At 43.0% G+C, this 22,840-nt stretch overlaps 1 protein-coding gene across 2 annotated transcripts in view; it reads right to left on the bottom strand.

Annotated features, from left to right (window-relative positions):
* The window catches only part of PKHD1 (PKHD1 ciliary IPT domain containing fibrocystin/polyductin), a 427,795-nt gene that overhangs the window by 378,165 nt on the left and 26,790 nt on the right, over window positions 1–22,840 (bottom strand). For both annotated transcript variants that reach the window (XM_070456320.1, XM_070456321.1), the window contains exons 13-26: window positions 22,334–22,475; window positions 20,115–20,229; window positions 18,843–19,121; window positions 18,285–18,374; window positions 18,101–18,191; window positions 17,016–17,158; window positions 15,415–15,539; window positions 14,483–14,658; window positions 11,634–11,772; window positions 9,294–9,418; window positions 6,574–6,758; window positions 5,551–5,673; window positions 4,311–4,416; window positions 1,817–2,089 (exon numbers count right to left, since the gene is read on the bottom strand). In XM_070456320.1, the coding sequence (XP_070312421.1) occupies window positions 1,817–2,089; window positions 4,311–4,416; window positions 5,551–5,673; window positions 6,574–6,758; window positions 9,294–9,418; window positions 11,634–11,772; window positions 14,483–14,658; window positions 15,415–15,539; window positions 17,016–17,158; window positions 18,101–18,191; window positions 18,285–18,374; window positions 18,843–19,121; window positions 20,115–20,229; window positions 22,334–22,475 (2,112 nt within the window). The remainder of the gene's footprint in view (window positions 1–1,816; window positions 2,090–4,310; window positions 4,417–5,550; window positions 5,674–6,573; window positions 6,759–9,293; window positions 9,419–11,633; window positions 11,773–14,482; window positions 14,659–15,414; window positions 15,540–17,015; window positions 17,159–18,100; window positions 18,192–18,284; window positions 18,375–18,842; window positions 19,122–20,114; window positions 20,230–22,333; window positions 22,476–22,840) is intronic.

Genomic DNA, 22,840 nt, shown 5'->3' with positions numbered 1-22,840 from the left:
ATCTTTAAATGACAGCCTTAGCCTCTCCAGCTTTGTGATACGGTACCACGCCAACAAGGATCTGGTTTCCATGATGATATAGAAGTGACTGTCATCAGTACCTGGTGTCATCAGGACTTCTGCAATGACCACTGAGGAGCAACTATGGCAATCATAGTGTCAATAAGAGGAGGGATGGCACCAGTCACACTGATATCCCATCTGGAGGGCAGCCCTTGATCCACCTGATGGACAGGAAGTCCGTTTCTCGTGGATGAGCAATGACTCTGGTCTGCCATCTCTCCAGAAAGGGATATAGGAGAGGCAGTAAAGCCACCAAATAGAGACACATGAGAGTGCAGAAATGGCACATGTGTCCGGGTGAGAAAGGAAACTTTCAGTATCATGTGACTGAGTGGAATATTACCCTGAAGTTAAATATATAAACATGCCCTGAAGATTCAGGACACAACCACAATAGACTTCTAAGTTAAAGAATAATACTAAAGAAGAGCCAACATACAATAGCAACATAAAAGATACAATATCTGGAAATAATCTTGACAAGAACAATTCAAGAATATGAAGAAACAAAGAAAACTTTGAAATGCTGCTGATGAATCTAACAGATGGGTTAAAACTTAAATAAGAAAACTAAAGTACATGTACAGAAAGTGAACATCATAAGGTAGCATATATCTTTCTGGGTTAAACTAAAGCACCAGTGCAATTATGATAAAAATACAAAAAAGATTTTTAATTTAAACAAGCTGATTTTAAAATTCAATGAAAAATAAATGACAATAGCCAGAAAACAAAATTCCAAAAATAAAAGTAAAGGGATCTTCGGCTGGACATTCAAAATATCTTATAAAACAGCTCTATCTGGAAAGATCAGGATGGCAGGGTAGAAAGATACACAAACACCAAAGATACACCTACATGTGGAGCAGAGCTCACTGCTAACAACCTGAAGGCTGACAGAAAGGCTCTTCTACAACCAAAGCTGTAAGAAAGACCTACACTGAGTCGGGTGGGAAAGGAGGAGAAGCAATCAAGTCAAGATCCTCACAGGGGATACAGAAGAGTAGGGGAATGTCACAGGCTCGGGGACCCTTCCGGGGTACTGAGGGGTTCAAGCCACATACTGGGTACCCCAGCCCTAGATTCAACACCAGAAAGATGAATTCTGAACGGTGTCCCCCTCAAAATTCATAGGCTGAAGTCCTAGCCACTTGCACTTTTCATCAGGAAGCCCTAAGCAGGTCACTCTCTCTTAGAACCACTATTTTTTTTAATTAATTAATTTATTTATTTTACTTTACAACATTGTATTGGTTCTGCCATACTATTATCTCATCTGAAGAACGAAGATAATAATTCCATCTTTCAGGCAACCGTTAGCATTTAGGGTGTACAACTGCCTAGAAGAGGTGCTCAGTAAATGATACCAGGCCCATCCTCATTATTATAAGGAAACTAAGTTCCACAGAGTATATGAAATATATAAGGTTACACTTCTGATTTTGGCAGGTTGAAAACACAGGCACATGTCCCAAATCCCTACCTACTGTCATTTCCACTCGATCAGATTGTTCCAGTGACTTAATGATTGACCCTGTGATGCCTGACACCATCAACCGAACTATGGTATTTTATGTGGCAAGTGACTTCATTTAAGGACTCAAACATCCATTACTCATTAGAAGAAATGCTGATGGCAGAAAACAAAAAGCTGTGAACCACAGTGGATATGGAATTTATTACATGGCAGGACTAGATTCCTGCAGGTTGGCAAGAACGAGTGTCAGATGCAATGCAGGTGCCCCCAGATTACCAATGTCTGCAGCTTGGGAAGGCTCCACATTGTCCAGTCTGGGTTCCACATTTAGGAAGAGGCCTCCTCCACTGGCATTGATGGCAAGACCAGCGGGTCTCACCAACATCGAGATCCAATGCACTCCAACAGGCAGCAGGCTTGTCTGACACACCACATTTGTTTGGTTTGAGAAAATTACTTTGCAACTCGTTTTGTTCACTGTAACCTGCAGGGCCTCGTATTCACCAGAGAAACTAGTTCCGGTAATATAAACCAGTAGGTAAATGTCATCTTAAAAGAAGAAAGAAATCATCTCTCAGCAGTATCACTCCATTTATGAGAAATCTGTCAAATATCCATTCCCTCTCACCTTCCTCTCTCAAAATTCAAGGAATTGAATGCTGACTCATATATTGGAATCTATGTTTATTTTAATAGCCTAGAACCCTCCACTTAAATTGTGGACCAATCACTAATCGGTTTAAAAAATGGGGAAAAACTAAAGAATATTTTGAAACAAGGGACAAAGAATATACTTTTTAAGTCATTAAAAATCTACCATTTCAAATCATGACCATTTCATTTAGATTAGCTAAAAAGTGCCCCTTTGTTGTGCCACTCAACATTCACCCCATGAGCTGATGCACCTTCTATTCAGCCATCACCAGGGACATAGCCTCCAACAAATCACTCTGATCTTAAAGTTCACACACAGAAATAGTAAACACTCCCCCACCCCGCATACACACACACAAAAGAAATAAACCTACATTTATGGTCACCAAAGGGGAAAGGTTGTGGGAGGATAAATTAGGAGTTTGGGAGTAACACATACTACTATACATAAAATGCATAAACACCAAGAACCTGCTGCATAGTACAGGGAACTGTACTCAATATTTTGTAATATCTATAAGGGAAAAGAATCTGAAAAAGAATACATATGTGTATACATGGATACCTGTTTTTTGAATGTTGGCTTAAAACTCAACATTCAAGAAACTAAGATCATAGTATCTGGTTCCACCACTTCATGGCAAACAGATGGGGAAACAATGGAAACAGTGAGAGACTTTATGTTCTTGGGCTCCAAAATCAATGCAGATGGTGACTGCAGCCATGCAATTAAAAGATGCTTACTCCTTGGAAGAAAAGCTATGACAAACCTAGACAGCGCATTAAAAGGCAGAGATATCATTTTGCTAACAAAGGTCTGTCTAGTCAAAGCTATGGTTTTTCCAGTAGTCATGTGTGAATGTGAGAGTTGGACCATAAAGAAAGCTAAAGAATTGATGCTTTTGAACTCTGGTGTTGGAGAAGACTCTTGAGAGTCCCTTGGACTGCAAGGAGATCAAACCAGTTAATCCTAAAGGAAATCAATACTGAATATTCATTGGAAGGACTGATGCTGAAGCTGAAGTTCCAATACTGTGGCCACCTGATGTGAAGAACCGACTCATTGGAAAAAGACCCTGATACTGGGAAAGACTGAAGGCAGGAGGAGAAGGGGACGACAGAATATGAGATGGTTGGAGAGCATCACTGACTCAATGGTTATTGAGTTTGAGCAAACTCCGTGAGATGGTGAAGGACAGAGAAGCTGTCCAGATGGTGTGCTGCAGTTCATAGGGTCACAAAGAGTCAGACACAACTGAGCAATTGAACAACAACAAATATACACATATATATGGGGCTTCCCAGGTGGCTCAGTGGTAAAGAATCCACCTGCCAATGCAGGAGACACAGGCTTGATCCCTGGGTTGGGAAGATCACATGGAAAAGGGCTTCCCTAGTAACACAGAGAGTAAAGAATTCGCCTGCAAAGTGGGATACCTGGGTTTGATCCCTGGGTTGGGAAGATCCCCTGGAGAGAAACATGGCAACCCACTGCAGTATTCTTGCCTGGAGAATCTCCATGAACAGAGGAGCCTGGTGGGCTATAGTCCATGGACTTGCAAAGAGTCGGACACAACTGAGCAACTAAGCATACACGTAGGAAATGGCAACCCACTCTAGTATTCTTGCCTGAAGAAGTCCATGGACCGAGGAGCCTGACAGGCTAAAGTTCACGGGGTCACAAAGAGTCAGACATGACTGAGCGACTGAGCACACAAGCATGCACACATACACACGTATGTGTACACATAGTTTTATAGGTATATGTGGCTTCCCTGGTGGCTCAGGCTGTAAAGTGTCTGCCTGTAATGCGGGAGATACAGGTTCAGTCCCTGGGTCTGAAAGATCCCCTGGAGAAGGAAATGGCAACCCACTCCAGTATTCTTGCCTGGAGAATCCCATGGACAGAGGAGCCTGATGGTCTTCAGTCCATGGCGTCACAAAGAGTCAGACAGGACTGAGCGACTTCACTTTCCCATTCACTTTATAGGTCTATATACATATAAAAATGAATCACTGAGCTGTACACCTGAAACTAACATTACATCGCAAATCAACTACACTGTGATCGAAAAATAAAGCTGACGCCCATTTCAATGTCAAGGACACGTCATACCGAGGGCATACCACACAGAGTGGACCTGGGGAGTTGACCCGTCAAGGTACCGGAAGGCACAGGAACCTGAGCAATAAGCTGGTATGTCATTTACTCGCACAACCACCTAGAAAAAGGCAAAAGCATTAAAGGCAGATGTACACATTTCATATGCTCAAGGGTATTCACAAAGGACTTGTGAAGTGTGCCCAAACTGATATGTGTTATGCCCAAAATCATATGTGTTATGATTCACCTGTTCTCTATTTTTCCCTTCTATTTTCCAATAATAGACCCTCAGTTGTAAAGCATGACTCAACATGTTAGGCTATTTCTAAATGATGGTTAATATACAGAAATCTAATATTTTTACAATTAGATAGGCTCAGTCTGGAGTAAATTCCCTCTCTGTCACATAGAAGTAAATTCAAACTGTGCAAGGACTTTTTATCATCTTATATTTTTTAACTTAAGACCTACTGCCTGTGAAAAGCCCTGTCTTTGTTGGTAGATGCCAATGATGTAGACACCTCTGTTCCATCATTGCTACAAGGAGGTATAACTGAAGATTAGAGTGGATTTGGACATTTGGGTTGGGGTCTTTTTTGTCCTAGAATGCGAAGTCCCTTAGAACAAATTATGTATCTTTCCCTCTCACTGGGACTGAGGTTAACCTAATAGAACTATACAACACTTGTAAATGAAAGTGGTGAAAAAGATAAGACTCTCAGTCTTTACCTGTAAAATAAGGATTAAAAACACACTACATTTATGATAGTGTTTGCTTATGGGGGGAAGGGATCATACATCAAATGTTAACAATTGTTAATTCTTGTTTGGGTACCCAGGTATTGGTTATATTATTCTTATAGATTTTGCATTTTAAAACTGTCTCAATTGAAAGCACATGACTTATAAGAGGGGAAAGTGCAAAGGACATATTAAAGAGAAAAGGAGTTGACTCAGCCCATTTACTTTCCAAGGCCACTGTGAGCAGGTATAAAAAGTATGTAGCTAGAGAGATTCTCAATTTTGGGTACCATAAGAACATCAGTAATTATAACTGGATGTTGTGTTTACAAAGCACTTGTATTTTCAGAGTACTCTCCATACCCTGTGAAGTAGAAAGAGCACAGCCACGGCTGTCTCTGTTTTACAAATTAGAAAACTGACCCTTGGGATTGGCCCACATCACAAATAAGGAGGGGCTGCAGTAGACTTGAAACCAGTACTTCACTTTGGGGGGCCCATCTGCTCTCACCTGAGTGTATTGGTTGGCAGTGGCCAACATGTCTCCAAATATGGGTCCAAGGAAGACTCCACCATCATACACCACACGTGTGGTCACAGCAGGGTTCACTCCGGTGAGGTTTTCATTAGATACCTAAGATGGTCACATTTCTGGTGAATCCTGCCATGGAACAGAAGTCTAATCTTGCTTGAAACAAATGACAAAGGGTGTTTTCACATTTATTTACAATAATCAGATAGCTAGAAAGCGAAAATAGAGTGACATGGGCTTGAAATCTAGAAGCCTAACAGTAAGCAGTGGTGAATGAAAGCCCCAGTAGACTAGAAGAATATTTATTTGCAAGTAGAGTTACCAAAAACTACATACTATGCTGATCTCTCAAGTCTTGCAAGAAATTTTGTTCCCATGTGCTTTTCTATTTTACAAGTTTACAATCCAAATTACTAAAATAAAATTTCAGGAAACAAGTGCCATGAGATGACTTCCATCCTTCCTCCATCTCCACCCAAGGATTTTGTTTGAAAACCAGATGACCCGCAATGCCAAATAACAAGAATAAAATTTCATCTCAGATTTCACTTCATAAAACCAAATGCTAGATGATCATTAGATTATTTTTTAAAACCCTAAATATGCAAGAGCATCTGGTTTTGTCATTATCCAAAGACAGCAAATCCTTTCCTAAACTTCCTTCTGCTCTGCCATCTGCCTCCATGATAATCTGAGTCAATCACATCTGCTTAAATTATCCAATAACAGATGTAAAATTATTGTATGGTGGACACTGACCAACAATTTCTTTACCTACATCAAGTTAGAAAAGGCAACGTTATGTTTAAATTGCCTTATCAGGAATATGAGATATAAAACATACCTTGAAAATTTTCAGAAAGATCATTGAGCTCCTTTACTAGAGAATTTCAACAAAGTTCACAAATCATGACAGTTTTCATTCATATAATTCGATTTTTTTTTCCACAAAATTGTTCCAGAGCACAAAATCCATAAAGTCAAAAGGGATACCATACATACCTTGATGAAGTTGGGCAAGTCCCCAACCTGGCTGGACCAGGAGAGGGTCCACACATGTTCATAGCATGACTTTAGATCCTCCGTCACAGTGAAGTCACTGACACTGAGGTACCTGGATGTGAAGTCATCAGCGCTGGTTTGTAAGAGCTTTTGGAGGTGACTGGCTGAGATGTGCACAGGGACACCTGTGGGAGAAGGTCATGATACTGAAAATGTTCTTATTTTAGTCACTAAGTTGTGTCCAACTCTTTCGCAACCCCATGGACTATAGCCCATCAGGCCCCTCTTTCCATGGAATTTCCCAAGCAAGAATACTGGAGTGGGTTGCCATTTCCTTCAACAGAAGATCTTCCCAACACAGGGATCAAACCCCCGTGTCCTGCATTGGCAGGCGGATTCTTTACTGCTGAGCTATCAGGGAAGTACAATATAGAAAATACAGGAAAGTAATTACTCCACCTTGTAGCATCTCATCTCATCATCAAGACAGCAGAATACAGGTTAAAACGACTTCACATATGAAAAGACCCTCAGGTTCAAGACGTGGCTTCAAGAGAACCCTCAGTCCAGTTATGCAATTTTTAAGGCCAGCATAAGTAGGTGCTCACTTTTTATATCATGATCCCTTTAATCAGCATCATATCTCTCAAGCAGAGAACACAATCATATCAGATCAAAACTATCTCAACTGTCAACTCAAAATGGGAATTCCAAACACTGGTAAGTCTAATTAAATACTGAGTTTTTCCTGGAAAAATAATTTAGCTGGCCCTGTGAATAAGGCAAAGTTGGCCACCTTCCACAAGGAGTGGGGAAGGCATAAAGCAGCTGACACCTATAAAAACAGAGCCAACGAAGCTGAGGAATATTGGCACTGAACTTCGGTTTCTCTACTAGAATCTCCTTTAAGCCCAACCACCTGCTTCCCCATCACACATCCATGCAGAGAAATAACTGTGCTCTGGGCTGAAGCCTTGCTTGTGTTTGAACACTATTTCATGCTTTACCTGAAGTTTCCATTTCATTAGCCACCGCCAGCAACCCTTTGAGGTGGGTCATCTGGATAACCTAATGCCTCCTTAAGAAATGAAGAAAATGAAACCCAATGTGATTCAACAGATCACCAACCAAGTGAGAGGGGTTTTGATTAAAACCCAGATTGCCTTGACCAACTCAAGAGATTTCCTCTTGAATCCCACACTACCCTGGAGTATTAATGAAATATCACTGCATTTCCAAAATGCAAACAAAACTCATCTTTTTAAAAAAGATTGTCCTATACGAATACATCATTTGAGGGCCATTTCAAATGGCCAGGTGAAGGCTGACTTATCCCCCCAGTTGTTTTGCAAGCAGTGATGTGAAGAGCATCAGCAACAGAACATGATGGCAGGAAAAAACATCTTTCAATAGGTATTCTGCAGTTCTCTCATTGTGAGAAGGGAAACAGCACAGTAATGGGCTTCACAGTGGCAGAGCTCTAATGCACTTACTCACCCACTTATCAGATTCCAATAGCCTCCGGACCATCTATTTTTCCTAAGATGTCCTATTAGAGGAAAAACTCCATTCCTCCAGCCAAGGATGGACTTCTTTGCAAGTCCAACATCTTTCTTCTTGGAAGGGTAGAAGATTTCTGGACCACTTGCCAACTTTTGAACAACCACTCTTGCATTCTCCTGAGCCCCCAACTTCCCTATGTTTTTACCAAATAAATAATATAATCACTTCTAACCCTGTCCTTGATGAGATGTATATACATTGATAGTTGAAGATTTAGAGTCATTTCTATCTTCATTGCAGTTGAAAGCTCTTTCTACATTTAATACAGTTTCTCAGTTCAGTTCACTCAGTCATGTCTGACTCTTTGTGACCTCATGGATATGGTTTCTAAAATGCTCCATATCATGTGCGGTCACTTTGAAGTTTAATTCAGAAAGGCAGTGGCTACCATGGATCATGGTCTATGAAATTCTAGAGAAGAAAATTGAACTCTTTGAGAAGCAAACACTCAAGTTCATATCTGGACCCTGCTCCAGCTATTTGTATGAGCTTCAGGCAAGACTGAGTAGAGTGAGCTGAATGGTGGCCCTCAGAAAGATACGTTCTAATTCCTGGAAACTATGGATGTTACATCATAGAGCAAAGGATGTGATTAAGGATCTTGAGAAGAGGGAATCATCCAGGATTATCCAGGTGGGCCATAAATGCAATCCTATTTATCCTTATAACAGAGAGACAGAGGGAGTTTGGAGATGGCAGAGGAAGAGACCATGTGACCAGGAGGCAGGGTTTGGAATTCTGCACCTGAACCAAGGGATGCCAACAGCCACCAGAAGCTCAAAGATGCAGAAAACAGATCCTCCCCTAGACCTTAGGCGGAAGTGTGGCCCTGCCAACAACTTGATTTTGGACTTCGGCCTCCAGAACTCTAAGAGAATACATTGCAGTCATTTTAAGCCACCAAGCTTGTATAATTTGTTATGACAGCCATAAGAAACTGATCTGCTCAGTTTCCTCATCTGTAAAATGAAAAGACTGGGATCATATTGACAAGAATATCCCAGATCTTTAATTTTAGGAAAGTCACTCTCAGACACTGGAAAATTAACAAATTATGCTAACTTTAAGACTGTCACCCTGTCAGCAGGATGTTGTTTCCCTGGGGATGCCACTGAAAGCTTCAACGAGAAATGCTGCACCCGCTATGGCCCCTTTACCAGGAATCGCTGTGTTAGAAAGTTGGATGCGAAAGTGTCCTCCTAAAGGTGGACTTGTCCTCTGCAGTCTCTGTGTTGCCACCTGGACCAACCCGGATCCTTCCTCTGCTCCTTCGGGCACAGCGCTGCAACATGTCAGAAACAAAGCGTTAACCACAAGGCCCCTCCAGCAGCTGCTCCAGACAGAGCACAGCTCCATCTCAAGGACCACACAGTCTCCCATGTTTCCAGACCATGAGCACGAGCTCCCAAATAACCCCTCTCCCATCACAGCAGAGAAAATGAAAGGTAAATATGAGGGGTCTCTAGAGGTGTTCCACCCTCCCACTCTACTGATCCTGGGAGAACACAGAGGCAGAGTGAAGAGTGATGAGTGTAGCCTCCACTGCTCTGGTCCTGATGCAGAGCGGAAGGAGAAACCTGTGTTCTCTAACTGTGTCTTCACAGTCAGAGGAAAGCTTGCCCTGGTCCACAGATCCTCTGCGCTCAGCATCCCCAGCAGAAACAGGCCACTCCATCTAGCAGAGTCCTTATCCAGCACCCGTGTGCACACTGCGTACCTAATCCTGCTTTCGTACAATAAGTGGGTCAAATAAATCATGACATACCATGCAGCGGAATACTATTCAGCCATTAAAAAGCATGCTTAATGAAATGGGGAACTATTCCATTTATACCAGTAGGTGAAAAGGGCATGTTGCAAATACAGTGTCTTATCTGTTGTACCAACTTGAGGTTTAAAAAGTAAATATATATAATTAGTTACTGTTGGTCACTCAGTCGTGTCCAACTCTTTGTGACTCTATGGACAGTAGCCCGCCAGACTCCTCTGTCCTTGGAATTCTCCAGGCAAAAATACTGGAGTAGGTTGCCATTCCCTTCTCCAGGTGATCTTCCCAACCCAGGGATTGAACCTGGGTCTCCTGCATTGCAGGTGGACTCTTTATCATCTGAGCCACCAAATATATATATATATATATATATAATTCATATATATGTATTTTGTGTATATATGTATACGTGTGTGTGTATATAAAAACTGCCTTGGGGAAAAGAGTATTTTAGAACATGGATTCAATATGTTAAAAGAAAGTACCTCTGAACAGAGGGATTACGAGTGATTTGTACCTTTTCTATGTGCTTTTCTGTACTTTCCAGATTTTCAACAATGAACATGTATGATTTTGATCAGTAACATTACTTACTTACTATGTATTGATGTGCATACTCACAACCACACAGAAACAGTCAGACTGATGCTATCTGGTTGGGGGCCACTCAGTGTTGTCCTGACTTTCTCAGGCTGAAGGCTTCCAGAAGGAGCTAAGGAGCCTGAGGAAACTCGGAAGGGGAGGTGGTGGGGACCCCTCTAAGTGTGGACCGAGATTATCTCCATCATTTCGGAGTTAATAACTTTGGCGTTTGGAGCACAGGATCACAGGGGGCTCATCTGACATCTCCCCGTCCAACACTGAGAGCCTTTCCCTCCTTTATTCTAATGATGATTTTTGGTCTTTTCTACTCAGAGGACCGTGAAACATTGTCAAGAAATGTGTCAAGAAATAGATTCAAGCTTTCTGTACCTACTTTTCTTACACCATCCCAAACACAGTGTAAGTAATATGAACTCATTTCAGAACGTGTTAGATACAGGGGGAGAAATTTTAAAGACAAGGCATCTCAATCTTTCCCATTCTACGGGATTTTAGTGAACATTTAAAAGGACGAATTACAGCATGCATGTGTTCCAGGAGCTTGGAGGAGCCTGATTCTTAGTTACTGCTTTGTAAACTATGGCCAGAAAGGTTTGTTTATTGACGAATCAAGGCTTATGTGGCTCTAGTGCCATCTGGTGGTGAGCTTTCAGAACTGGCTGGTTTTGTTCCTTTGACTACGAATTGTACTTCCTTTGGCCTCAAAGAATTCCAGTAAGATTAATATATTAATCTTCTTAATGGAATGGGAGAAGAGGAGCAAGAAGAAAACAGTGGTAATGTGAACCTCTGAAAAGCATAAAAAGACATCTACTTGTAAACTAATTAACTAGGAACTAGCCCCCAGATCAACAGAATCAGCATGGCCTTGGAACTCATTAGAAATGCAAATTATCAGGCCCTGCCACCAAGCCTACTGAATTAGGATGGTGTGGTTAGGGCACAGCAATTTGTGTTTTAACACAACCTTCAGGTAAGTCTGATGCAGCATTCTTAACATTGAGAACTATTGCTTTAAGCAGCAAGGCAGGTAAATTTTCTTGATTGATAAAAGTCTCACCTCTGTGACTCCTAAGGCCAATTAGCAATTTTAAGGAGGGACAGGTGACTAAAGATGGTTCCCCACCTTGCAGTGATGAGCGGGAGCTCCAGGCCACACCCTGCCAACCAGGAGGTCACGTTGTAGACTGGAGGTGATCCTACCACAGAGAGCAATTCCAGCAGATTCCCGCCAGGGCGAGCTGTACCAGTGTCTGCCTGAGAAACTGGAGATAAAGGAACCAAACATCATCAAGTAAATCAAGATGGAAGACCCGCTGGGTGGACGGTCCCTGCTGGAGGGTCTGAGTCACTCATATCTCAGCACACCATGAAGGCAGAGATTCCCACCTACCTGCTGCCATGAGGAAAAAAGGAAGAGGGAGGAATTCAGTTGCCAAAGGAAAATGCAAGGTCATGGTATAAGGAGACGATGACTAATTCCACAGCAAACTTCAGTAAGCCGCAAGCCAGCCAAGCATCATTCCCTGTGCCGTTGGAGGTCCCCCCACCACCACACACACACATGCAAACACACAGCTCATCGGTGGCAGAGTGCACTGCTCCCCTCTTCCTCCTTTCCTTCTCCAAGTCCCGGCAGCTCCAGCAATGCAGGATGATCCCCCTCAGGAACACTGAACACACAGGCAGATCCTGGAGATGTCTGAGTTTTATCCATGGCATGGTGTCAACATGTGTGCAGACACAGTGCAAGCATTTAAGACAGACTGTCTTGCAAATCCTGATTTTCCACTTCTACTGGGTGACCATTTGGCTAATCACCATAGCCTCCATAAGACTCTTTAATCATTGATAAAGTGGGACTCATGATAGACATCGGTCTGCATGGCAGGGAGAGTTTACTGAGATGGCAGGTTTAGAGGGCCAGCTTAATATCCTCTTCCCTTCTACTAGGCACCATGTAAATGCAGTTTCTTTCCCAAGTCTGTGCAATTGAGACAGCAAACAGTTTAAAAGCAGCATCCTTGCAGGCCCAATGCTGAGCACACCACCAGGCACAGAGCCAGTGCTCAAAAAAAGTTCATTTGTCCAACTGAGTAGGGGGTCATTAAAAGTGGCTCTGGTGTCAGTGATCTCTAGGTTTAAATTTTCCCCACATCCCCAACTATTTGAGGCAAGACACTCAGCACCCTCTTAGCTTTGGTTTCTTAATCTATAGAGTGGGGATCATAGGGCCATCTTAGGGGTTCTGAGAATTAAATGAGAAGCATTTGGTAGCTACCACTAAATAAAAAGAAATTTCATAGAGGACAGTAGGTGGGAGAATATAATCAAATATTAAGCTGATCAGATAAATGTCAGGCAATTAAATATGAATATAGAGCCCATGTGTAGTTTATGTTACTATTAAATAATCCTCACAGAAAAATTGTTTCCAGCAGGATGACTGAACCAAGTGAGAAGCAGATTGTTATACCTAAGCCACCTCCTGTCTTTCTTATCTCTGCCCTCTGCCTCCTTGCTCCCCTCCCCACCTCACCCCTATATGGCTCCAGATGCTGGAGCACTTGGGTAATAGAGGTGATGGCCGTGAGAAAGAGTTGAGATCCTGGGCATTGAGGGTTTGAAGAGGAGGAAGGGAAATGATACCTATTATCTAGTCCTGAGTTTCTCAGTCAGTGGGTTCAAGTGTATGAAATATTCCCATCAGCCCTCTGGGAATCTGTGCAGCATTTGGGATCACCAAAGGCCCCAGCCAGTTGTCTTGGGCACCAAGGAATTCAGACAGTTATCCCAGCACACTATTTGAATATTATTTTCTGTGTGTCAGAACATGGAATTTGAAGTCAGCGATGCCAGATGCCCCCAAAACACTCAAATCACTGAAACAGGTAAGGGATAGAATTCTGAATAGTGTCAAAAATGATGCAATTTCAGGGCTTGAAAGAGAGTTCTCTTACCCCTCACCCCCAAGTTCCCTGCCCCCTAGCTCTGCAACTTTCATGTAAAAGATTAAAAGCTGCACAACTTGAAAATCAGAACGCAAATGACCGTTCCATCTTTTTCTCCTTGAAGAGAGAAAGAGAAGCTACGAGAAGCAGGAAAGCCAAGGCCCAGAGTCACAAGGGATTTGAAGGAATAGGGAGAATGAACAAGCTGGAAGCCTAGAGGCCCTGGGAGCAAACCACACCATCCCTCTGGCCTTCTGTCCCTGGAGTGTGTGTCACACGTGGCCTCAGGAGAACCCTTGGTGAGTACCTTGCCCTTAAGACAAATGGAGCCAGGTGAGATCAAGGGACTTTTTGCAGAGAGGGGCTAGGCCTGAGCTCTGAGTGATGCGTGGGAGCAATCAGATGGGCACAAAGACAAAGCTATTCTCATGAGGGTGTGATGACCTCTGACTCACACCAAGTTGGCCCTAAGGGTCGTAAAATCAGACTTGTGGCCCATTTCAGGGCCAATGATGTTGTGTTCCTCACAGCACCTTTTATGACAGATATTAACAGATGGAGGTAGGGAGAAATCCTGCTGGCCTGACAACAGTAATGATAATAATAGTAATAAATTGATTATATTTACTGAGCACCTACCACAGTCAGGACCCATGATGAGTGCTTTACATTACACTTCAGTTAATCTTCATAGTAATCCATGGGGTAGAAGCCTCATTATGCCCATTTTATAGATGAGAAAACCAAGGCCTCTGAGCCAGAAAGTGGCAAAATTGGGATAACATGACAGGCACCCAAAGAAATGGCAAACATTGGGGTAAATAACAGAAAACAGAAGGAACTTGCTAGAGGGATATAAAAGCCAAAGACACACAATCACAACTTCATCTTCTCCTGGGGATTGAGGCGGAAAGATGGAGAACCATCTGTTCTCTCTCCATTAAAAGAGAAGCAGCCCCTCCAGAAAAGCCTGAGGACCCTATCTGATGGATAGTTCATAGAGGAGAGTAGATCTGATAATCACCTGTTAGGTTTGTGTCTGCAATAATAATCTCATCCACATAGAACATGCCCATCTCTGGAGACAGAGGGAGGAGGTCAATCTGATGAACCAGCACTGGGGAATTTGCAGGAGGCAGCTGGAGATGCGAGGAGTGATGCACACACGTCTTCCAGAGGTCGGTGCAGGTGAACTGCCAGCTGAACACAAGCACGGAGCAGAAATGGGCCTCCCGTGAGCACCATAGTCCTCTCGCCTGAGAACCCCAGTTGCCCAACCGGGGCTGAAGACCATGTAGCCGGGAGATCCACACAGTCCTGGTTGTCATGGTACCAGCATCCCACCCAAAATGGGCTCATCTTGGCTGGGACACACCACCAGTGAGTCACATTTAAATCCGCCATCCATTCATAACAATGTCAGCAGCACTTTCAAATTACAATACAATTGAGTGTCTTAAGCAGATCACATGTTAGGCTCTAACCACAGAGATGATTAGTGGTCTCTAAAACCTAAAATTCATTTAGGTTTAAAACCACTTACAAAACCCTTGAGAGATGTGGAAAGTGTGCTGAATCAAGGGATCAAAATGCCTGAATCATATTCCAGCATCTTTGCTCACTCGTTGGATGAATTTCAGTGAATCACACATTCTCTGGGCCCCGATTTTTCTCATCTGTAATGTCAAGGAATGTTCCATAAAATCTCTTCCAGATATGATGGTCTTTGACTCTATCCCTATGAGAAATGTCAGACTCCTTATATATGTAACGGCTAACTGCTCTTAAATCAAAACTCTTTGCCAAATAAAACATGTTCAGAGCTGAAATTATTGTCCGAGGCCCCACTATCAGACAACACCTCCCATGAGTCACTGTCCCCAGGATAGTTAGCCATACTATCTAGCAGAATTCCCACCACACCTGCCTGCAGACAAGCTACCTGCGGGTACCTACCTAGGACTGGTCTCCAGAAGACTCCAGTAACACGTGATGTTCTTAACAGGGTTTTGAAGGCCAACTGTGAAGGACACAGTCATCTCCAGGGTCGTATTCTCATAGCCTCTGTACGCAAGGCACAACTAGAGACACAAAACAAGTGCTTCAGCTCTGTCACTAAGAAGCAGCTGCTCAAGCAATGTTTATTGAGGACAATCCACTCCCTAGAACTAACCTAGAGACAGCCAGACCACTCCTGCCCTCCTAGACCTTACCTTAGTTTAAAGCAAATTGCTATTTATCCAACAGAGAGCTATTCAATGCCTAGCACTATGTGTGGCTGTGAGGATTTTTTTTATCTCAATTAGAAATCCCTTGTTGTGACCCAGATACCTGTGCAACCTCAAGCAAGGCACTGAACCTCTCTGAGCCTCACCCCTTAACCTGAACTCGCCGGCAACCTTGGCTTCTAACTCAGAGTTAAGTAAAATTGTTTGGCGGGATTTTTCAACTGTGGCACTATTGACATTTAGGACTGGGACTTTTCTGTGAGTCCTTTTCTTACACTGTGCATTGCAGAATGTGTAGCAACTTTCCTAGAACCTACCCACTGGATGGCATTAACACTTCCCCAGTTGTGATGACCAAAAATGCCTCTAGCATGGGCTAAATCCCCACCACCACCTGCTGGGCGCCTGTGCTGTAGAAGAAAGGCTGGAAGTTGGGTGTTGCCCTTTCCTGAACCATTTAGTCCCAGCTCCCACTCTTTTTTGACTCAGAAAGGACTTGAAACCACTGACATGAGCTCAGTCATCCCAGGAAGGTTCACCCTGGTTCCCAAAGAGCAGAGCTACTGATGCAAAGGATATGAGGTACTGGAGGAATGTGTCAGTCCATCCATCAATAATAACAATAACTATAATAGATAATAACTAGCTTTAAACAAGTCCTAGCCACTGCCCAAGCACTTTACTGGATTACCTCATATACTCTGCCCCAATAGCTTGAGAGGCAGACCCTATTATTACCCATTTCTCAGATGAGTAAACTATGATAAAACACAGAGGGCATGCAGGGTATAGAGTCAGAATTCAAAACCAGAGAGTCTGAGTGGAGAGTCTGCTCTCATACCTGGAGATCAAAGAAAACACTGAAGCATATGGAAACCTCCATGTTGTCATTGTTGTTGTTTTGTCACTAATTCAACTCCAACTCTTTGCAACTCCATGGACTGTAGCCCTCCAGGCTCCTCTGTCCATGGGATTCTCCAGGCAAGAATACTGGAGTGGGCTTCCATTTCCTCCTCCAAGGGATCTTCCCAACCCAGGGATCAAATCCACGTCTCCTGCACTGGCAGGTGGATTCTTTACCACTGAGAAACCTAGAAAGCCCAGAAGCTTCCATAGGTCTCAGTTATTAGAAAGGCATTTCCATGCAGCAACCAGCTTATAGGACTCAAGGTGTCCATTCACACCCAAAACCTAGCACCTCAGCCTGAAACATCTTGTGGGTCATGGTAACCACTCCCTTGTGCTTCTGTTTCTCCAGTGTCCACCCCAGAGAAAAATTCCAACCCCTCCCTACCCACCTGGCCTGCAAACACAAGGGCTGCTACTTACATGTGTGTACTGATCTAGCCGGTAGACTTTCTGAGCAGTTGGAGGTGTCAGGACAAGGTGTCGAGGCTGATGGAGACTGAACCTCCCACAGAAGGGCTCTGTCCCACTGGTGAGGTGCCCGTCAGAGCTGGAACCTTCTAGCCCTGGATGAAGTTCAGATAAAACAGGAAGACAGGAGTAATTGTCCAACAGAGCTCCACAACATGTCTGCAGGGAATGGGTTATGGGTTCTCCATGACATTGGCCTCTCAGTCCTTGGTCGAGTTGGGCAGGGCTCGGGGTGGCCAGCACCCTCCAGCTCAAAGGCTCCACCTATGAGAAATGCATAGTGTCTGCTCCAGAGCATTAAAAATCTATTATAATTTTCTATGTGTACCACAACAAAAAAGCATTGAGAAGCAAAGAGGTAAGGCATGTTGACTGCAACTTAGCTCACCTTATGATTTTAAAAACATATCCTCACATTTTTGGAGTACATTAGACTACTGTCTTCGGCTTCCCAAGTGGTAAAGAACCCATCTGCCAATGCAACTCGGTTCAATAGGTTGGTCAGAAAGATCCCCTGGCATAGGAAACTGAAACCCACTCCAGTATTCTTGGCTGGAGAATCCCACAGACAGAGGAGCCTGGCGGGCTTCAGTTCACAGGGTTGCAAAGAGTCAGACACAACTGACATGACTTACCATGCACAGCACAGACTACTGCATTATATAATAATTCCTTTGAGATATGATTTGAGTTAAACAAGACTTGCACTGTTCTATCTCTCCTGTATCTGTTGCTGTTTCCCACCTGTGAGATGCAGCTCCTGAGCCTAAGTCACCAGCATCCTTTGTTTCTAACTCTCTGCTCCCCTGACAGCATGGAAGGGATGTCCTTTCTTTCTCTGATTCCCACACCAGGCAGCTCCCTCCCAAACATTCAGCCTCTCCCTGAAACACTGTGTCCAAATCCAGTTTCCACTGGAATGAACAGAGTCACCTTGGAGATGAAATGAAGATTGTTCCACTTTTACATTAAAAAAAAGAGAGAGAGAAGATAAGGGTGAAGAAGAGGGTCAGAATTTGTCAAACCAGGGACTGTACCTTGTTCAAATCCCAGCCAGAGTAAGATGTTTGCTGAAAGGGGTTCCAGTTTGCATTTGACTGCAAGTAACTCCTCAATGGCTATTTGAATCTGTTAATAAGAAAAATAACCAGGAGCTCACACCATGGATATAAAGACTATCTCTAGTTCCCCCACCTCTCCTTATGTGAATAAAATGCCCACCTGATGGGCTGTGGCATTTGCAGGGATTGGCTGACTAGAAACATTGTCCCAGGTAAGGAAGAAGTTCCCTGTGCCAGACACAGTCAGCATCTAAAAAGTCAAGAGTGACAGAATTAAAGAATATGTGCTCATTGAGCCAAAAAGACAATCTAGGAACATAAGACAAACTTCCCTGACTTGCTACAGACAGTATACCAGGAGATAGGACTTAAATGGGTCAAAAAGCTATGAAATCACGCATATATACACTCACAGGCATGCAAACATGGGTGTGAGTGTTAGCAGGGCCTTATTTCCTCTCTGAGGAATATGTTTCCAAAAGAAGATTTACCAGGACTTCTGTACCTAAAATTAAGTCCATGAATCAGGGCATCACAACAGTAAGACTCCTTTTAAATAAAAAAGTCCTCTCAACCCTACTGGATGAATGTCCAATCTCTTTTGCAGGAGAGTTATCATTATGGCTCAAGTCTCCTGGCTCTCAGACAGTCAGGACTAAATTCCTTGCAGAGTTCAGCCCCTGAACCTAACCCCATGGGACAGAAAACACAGGCAGACCTGGATTTCCGGAAGTCTCTGGGCCCAAGCTCGGATCTGATGCTTCTCCCGGAGGTATGTGCTGACCACGTCAGGATTCAGCCAGGTGTTGTGGATCTGGACACCAATTCTCACCCCGCTGCTGGGGGCTCTCCCCTGATGCTCTGCTTCCAGGTAGTACCTGGCTCCCCCGAGCAGCTCCAGCTTGGGGGTCTTCTGTTGCTGGGTCTCGTCACTCCCATTCTGCTCCCAGGAGTCAAACCAGTCGGCAGTGCCCACCCTGATAGAGGCCACTTTCACCTGCACCCCAGTAAACACATCAGGACCAATACTGTGAAGTTTCTGGACCTCTGTTTCTCAAACAAAAAGCAACTAGACATCTACTAACAAGGGACTTGGGGGCTGTTCTGCCTTTTCCAACAAGTAAGCCTGAACCCTCTAGGACCATGCTATGCATGCCTCTCCAGTCATCTTTTTCTCTCTCTTTCTCTCTCTCTGTCTAGATTACATAGTATTCAAATGAGATGGATGGGCCATGTTTACACCTGGAAGAGCCAACCTGAAACCCTAACTTCACATGATGCTGTGGGTAAAGTCATATGACGCCCTTTGAGAAACCTAAATGACTTGACTACATCACAATCTACAATGCTTCTCCAGCCAACTAGCAAAGCAATTTCATGGAAGCATATTCATCATTTGAGAGAAAAGACTATGTTTCTTTGACAATGGCATTAATTAATTTTTGGCTGTTTGTTAAAACACTTTTTTTATCCTTCAAAACTGGTCAGTAAATTCCTGCATAAAACTAGTTATATCCATACCCAGAATCAGTGGTAAAAACAAATTTTGAGTCAGACAAATCTGGATTTGAATTCTTAATGTGCCTCTTATCACCCCAGTGGCCCTGCATTGGTCATAGAATCCTTCTAGGACTCATTGTCCATATCTGGAAAATGGAGATAAAGAGACATAGCTCACAAGATGCTATGAAGTTTAGAAACAAGGTATATAACAGCTGTAGCATAATGACCAGCAAGCTCTGTTTCAAAAATTAAAATCATGTAGATTATATCTCAACTTTTAAAAAAGAAAAATTTCTAATTTTAAAAAACCCATACACACACATGAATGCACCAAAAAAAAATTAAAGTCTCTGGTTGCTTAATGGCATGTTACAACTATCAATAGAATATGAGAGCCTTCATTTTGACTTACTGTTTTTTTGTGTTTTTTTTCCCAGGAGTGAGGGACTGGGGACAAGAAGAAGGAAAACAAGAAGGTGGTGAATACCTTGGTCCTCAGGTCCTCCAACCAACTGAAATACAGAGAAGCCTGGTTGTCAGCCTGGATCCAGAAAGTGTAATTATTTGTCTCTGGGGCCACAAAGAACCCACTGAGCCGTGCTCTGGAAAGCAGAGGAACACAGAGAAAGAAGTGAAGGCAACCAAGCCCAGTATTACTGACCTAACAACAGTGCCCTTAGATTTTGTTTGTCTTTATGTTAATGAGGAGGAAACACTTGACTCTTGTGCCTGTGACTGGCCAGAGCCCTCTGGATGCATCTCTTCCTGTGATGCCTGCCTGGCTTAGTATCTCAGCCCATCACTTTGAACTGGCATGACTCCCCAGGCAGTTTGCATCGTCTTTGGGAAAGTTGTAGCCATAGCATAGGGTCACCTGGGGGCTTAGCTGAGATCACTTACCAAGCATGGCCAGTACAGGGTCTGGCACATGGTAAGCATTCAATTAATAGTAAATATCATTCTCATTATTAGAAATAAAGATCCTCAGTCAGAGTTTCCTCTGATTTGATCTAGATATGAAGAATACAGAGAATATTTTCTGAGAATAGTTTTGAAAATAATTAAAGTTCCATCATTATCATATTAATAAATATATCCATTTTTATTTTAAATTTTTGAATTTTACAGAAACGAATGCCAGAAAGAATAGAAAGAGTTGCTGCCTGGTTTGTGGCTCCTTGAAATGGCAGAGAGAAAGCTACAGGTCATACCAGATAATCAAAATGTTCTTTTATCTATTGAGGTGGGGCTCTCCTTGACGCCCCCACACACACTGAATATAGCTGAAAATTTTTCTTTTGAACAATATTTGTGGTCATCAGAAACTATGACAAAGGCACAGTACTAAGTGTCGCCAAGCACACACACACACACACACACACACACACACACATAATTTATTGCCACTTTAAAACCATATATACCAGTGGTTAGATATCTAATTAGTAAAACTTCCAAGACAATAGAAACTTCACTCTGTTCAGATTCCCTTCCTGACATGGTTCCTTCAATTTCTGAAATTCAATGAGAACATAGCCTTCCTTTTCACAACTGAATTAACCTTAAAAATGGCCAAGAGACTTCCCTAGTGGTCCAGTGGTTAAGACTCTGCAGTTTCACTGCAGGGGACATGGGTTCGGTCCCTGGTTGAGGAACTAAGAACCCACGTGCTATGCAGCACAACCAAAAGAAATCAGTAGATTAGTCAAATCCTTGAAAGAGGTTACAGATTGACTAGAATTCACCCACCTGCAAATGCAGGAGACGTAAGAGACACAGGTTCGATCTCTGGGTGGGAAAGATCCCCTGGAAGGGGACATGGCAACCCACTCCAGTATTCTTGCCTGGAGAATCCCATGGACAGAGGAGACTGACAGGCTACAGTCCATAGGGTCACAAAGAGTTGGACACGACTGAGGTGACTTAGCACAGAAATCAGACGCAGGAGTCATAACCAACCTCTCTGAGGAGAATTTCAAAAGAAGAGATCCATCATACCTAAAGGATACAGTCACCTATATACAAGCTTAGAGCACACTATGTCTCCACAGTTCTCTTATTTTCTACATTTTTAAGCCCACATTAAAATATGAAAAACTTTGGCCACATCTTGGCAGGGATTAAAAAGACAAAACTAAACAGGGAAACTTTACCACACTGCAGTCACTTCTATAGAAAACAATGCCTCCTGAGGCCACAGGAATTTACCCCTGCTCTACACCAGCCATCTGGTTGACCTACAGCATTGGCTAATTGTTCCCACAGAGCTGTTGGCTGCCCAGCCTCTGCTCCCTCATATGCCCAAAGGGCAACTGCTTGAGTCTTTCTTTAGTACCATCCAGATACTGGTTTTATCTCTTAACCATGTTACTACAGCAAGTTTTGCCTTGCTCTTTACCAAGTTTCCTGGCCTACCCAGCTCAACGTTTTGATGAACAGTCCTCCCCAAAGCAGATTTCAAACTAAGCTATACAACATACATATTTTACTCATTGATCAACATTTGGCATGTACCCATAAAGGGCCTGTGGTCCATGAACATAACCAATACTGGCTGAGAACAGTGATCAAAATTTTTGACTGCTGATTCGTAGATATTTTACATTTTCCCCTGGAAATCTCATTGCTTACTCATCTGTCTCCTAGCCTCACCCAGGCCAGTAGAGGCACTGGTAATCTGGACACCCATTTTTCCTACAAACATACCTGAAAGGTTGCCCTTCCTTTGACCAAAATCCAGATGGAGAACTGGCATTAGGGACGATCTGCCAACTGTAACCAGGGGTGGCTTCAGTCAGGTCCAAGTCCTCAGAAGCCTCTCCAACTTCAAAGAGAAGCCCTCGATTGCCTGTAAGACATGTACACCTCATAAGCATCAGAGGGGGTTTCTTCCCCAAGCGGGGGAACTTCCTGACTACAGACTCAGGATGAAAATGATACAGGAACTATTTAGAAGGTGAGTCAACTGAGACTCAGATGGAGTAATCATGTGAGACATTATAAAGACTATACATAGAGCTGATTCACTTTGGTGTATACCAGAAACTTACACAACATTGTAAAGCAACTTTACCCTAATAAATAAAAGTAAAAGAATACCCCCCAAAATAAAAATAAAGATAATACAAATGTTCTAGAAAGTGGAAACTACTACTAGGTGTAAGAATTCAGCCTCTGAGAAAGAGACATCTGACAAGGAGCAATAAGAGGGCA

This window comes from Odocoileus virginianus, chromosome 27 (assembly GCF_023699985.2).
Source record: "Odocoileus virginianus isolate 20LAN1187 ecotype Illinois chromosome 27, Ovbor_1.2, whole genome shotgun sequence".
Lineage (NCBI taxonomy): Eukaryota > Metazoa > Chordata > Mammalia > Artiodactyla > Cervidae > Odocoileus > Odocoileus virginianus.
Note: the sequence above shows the minus strand (reverse complement) of the source record. Positions and strands in the feature narration are given on the sequence as shown.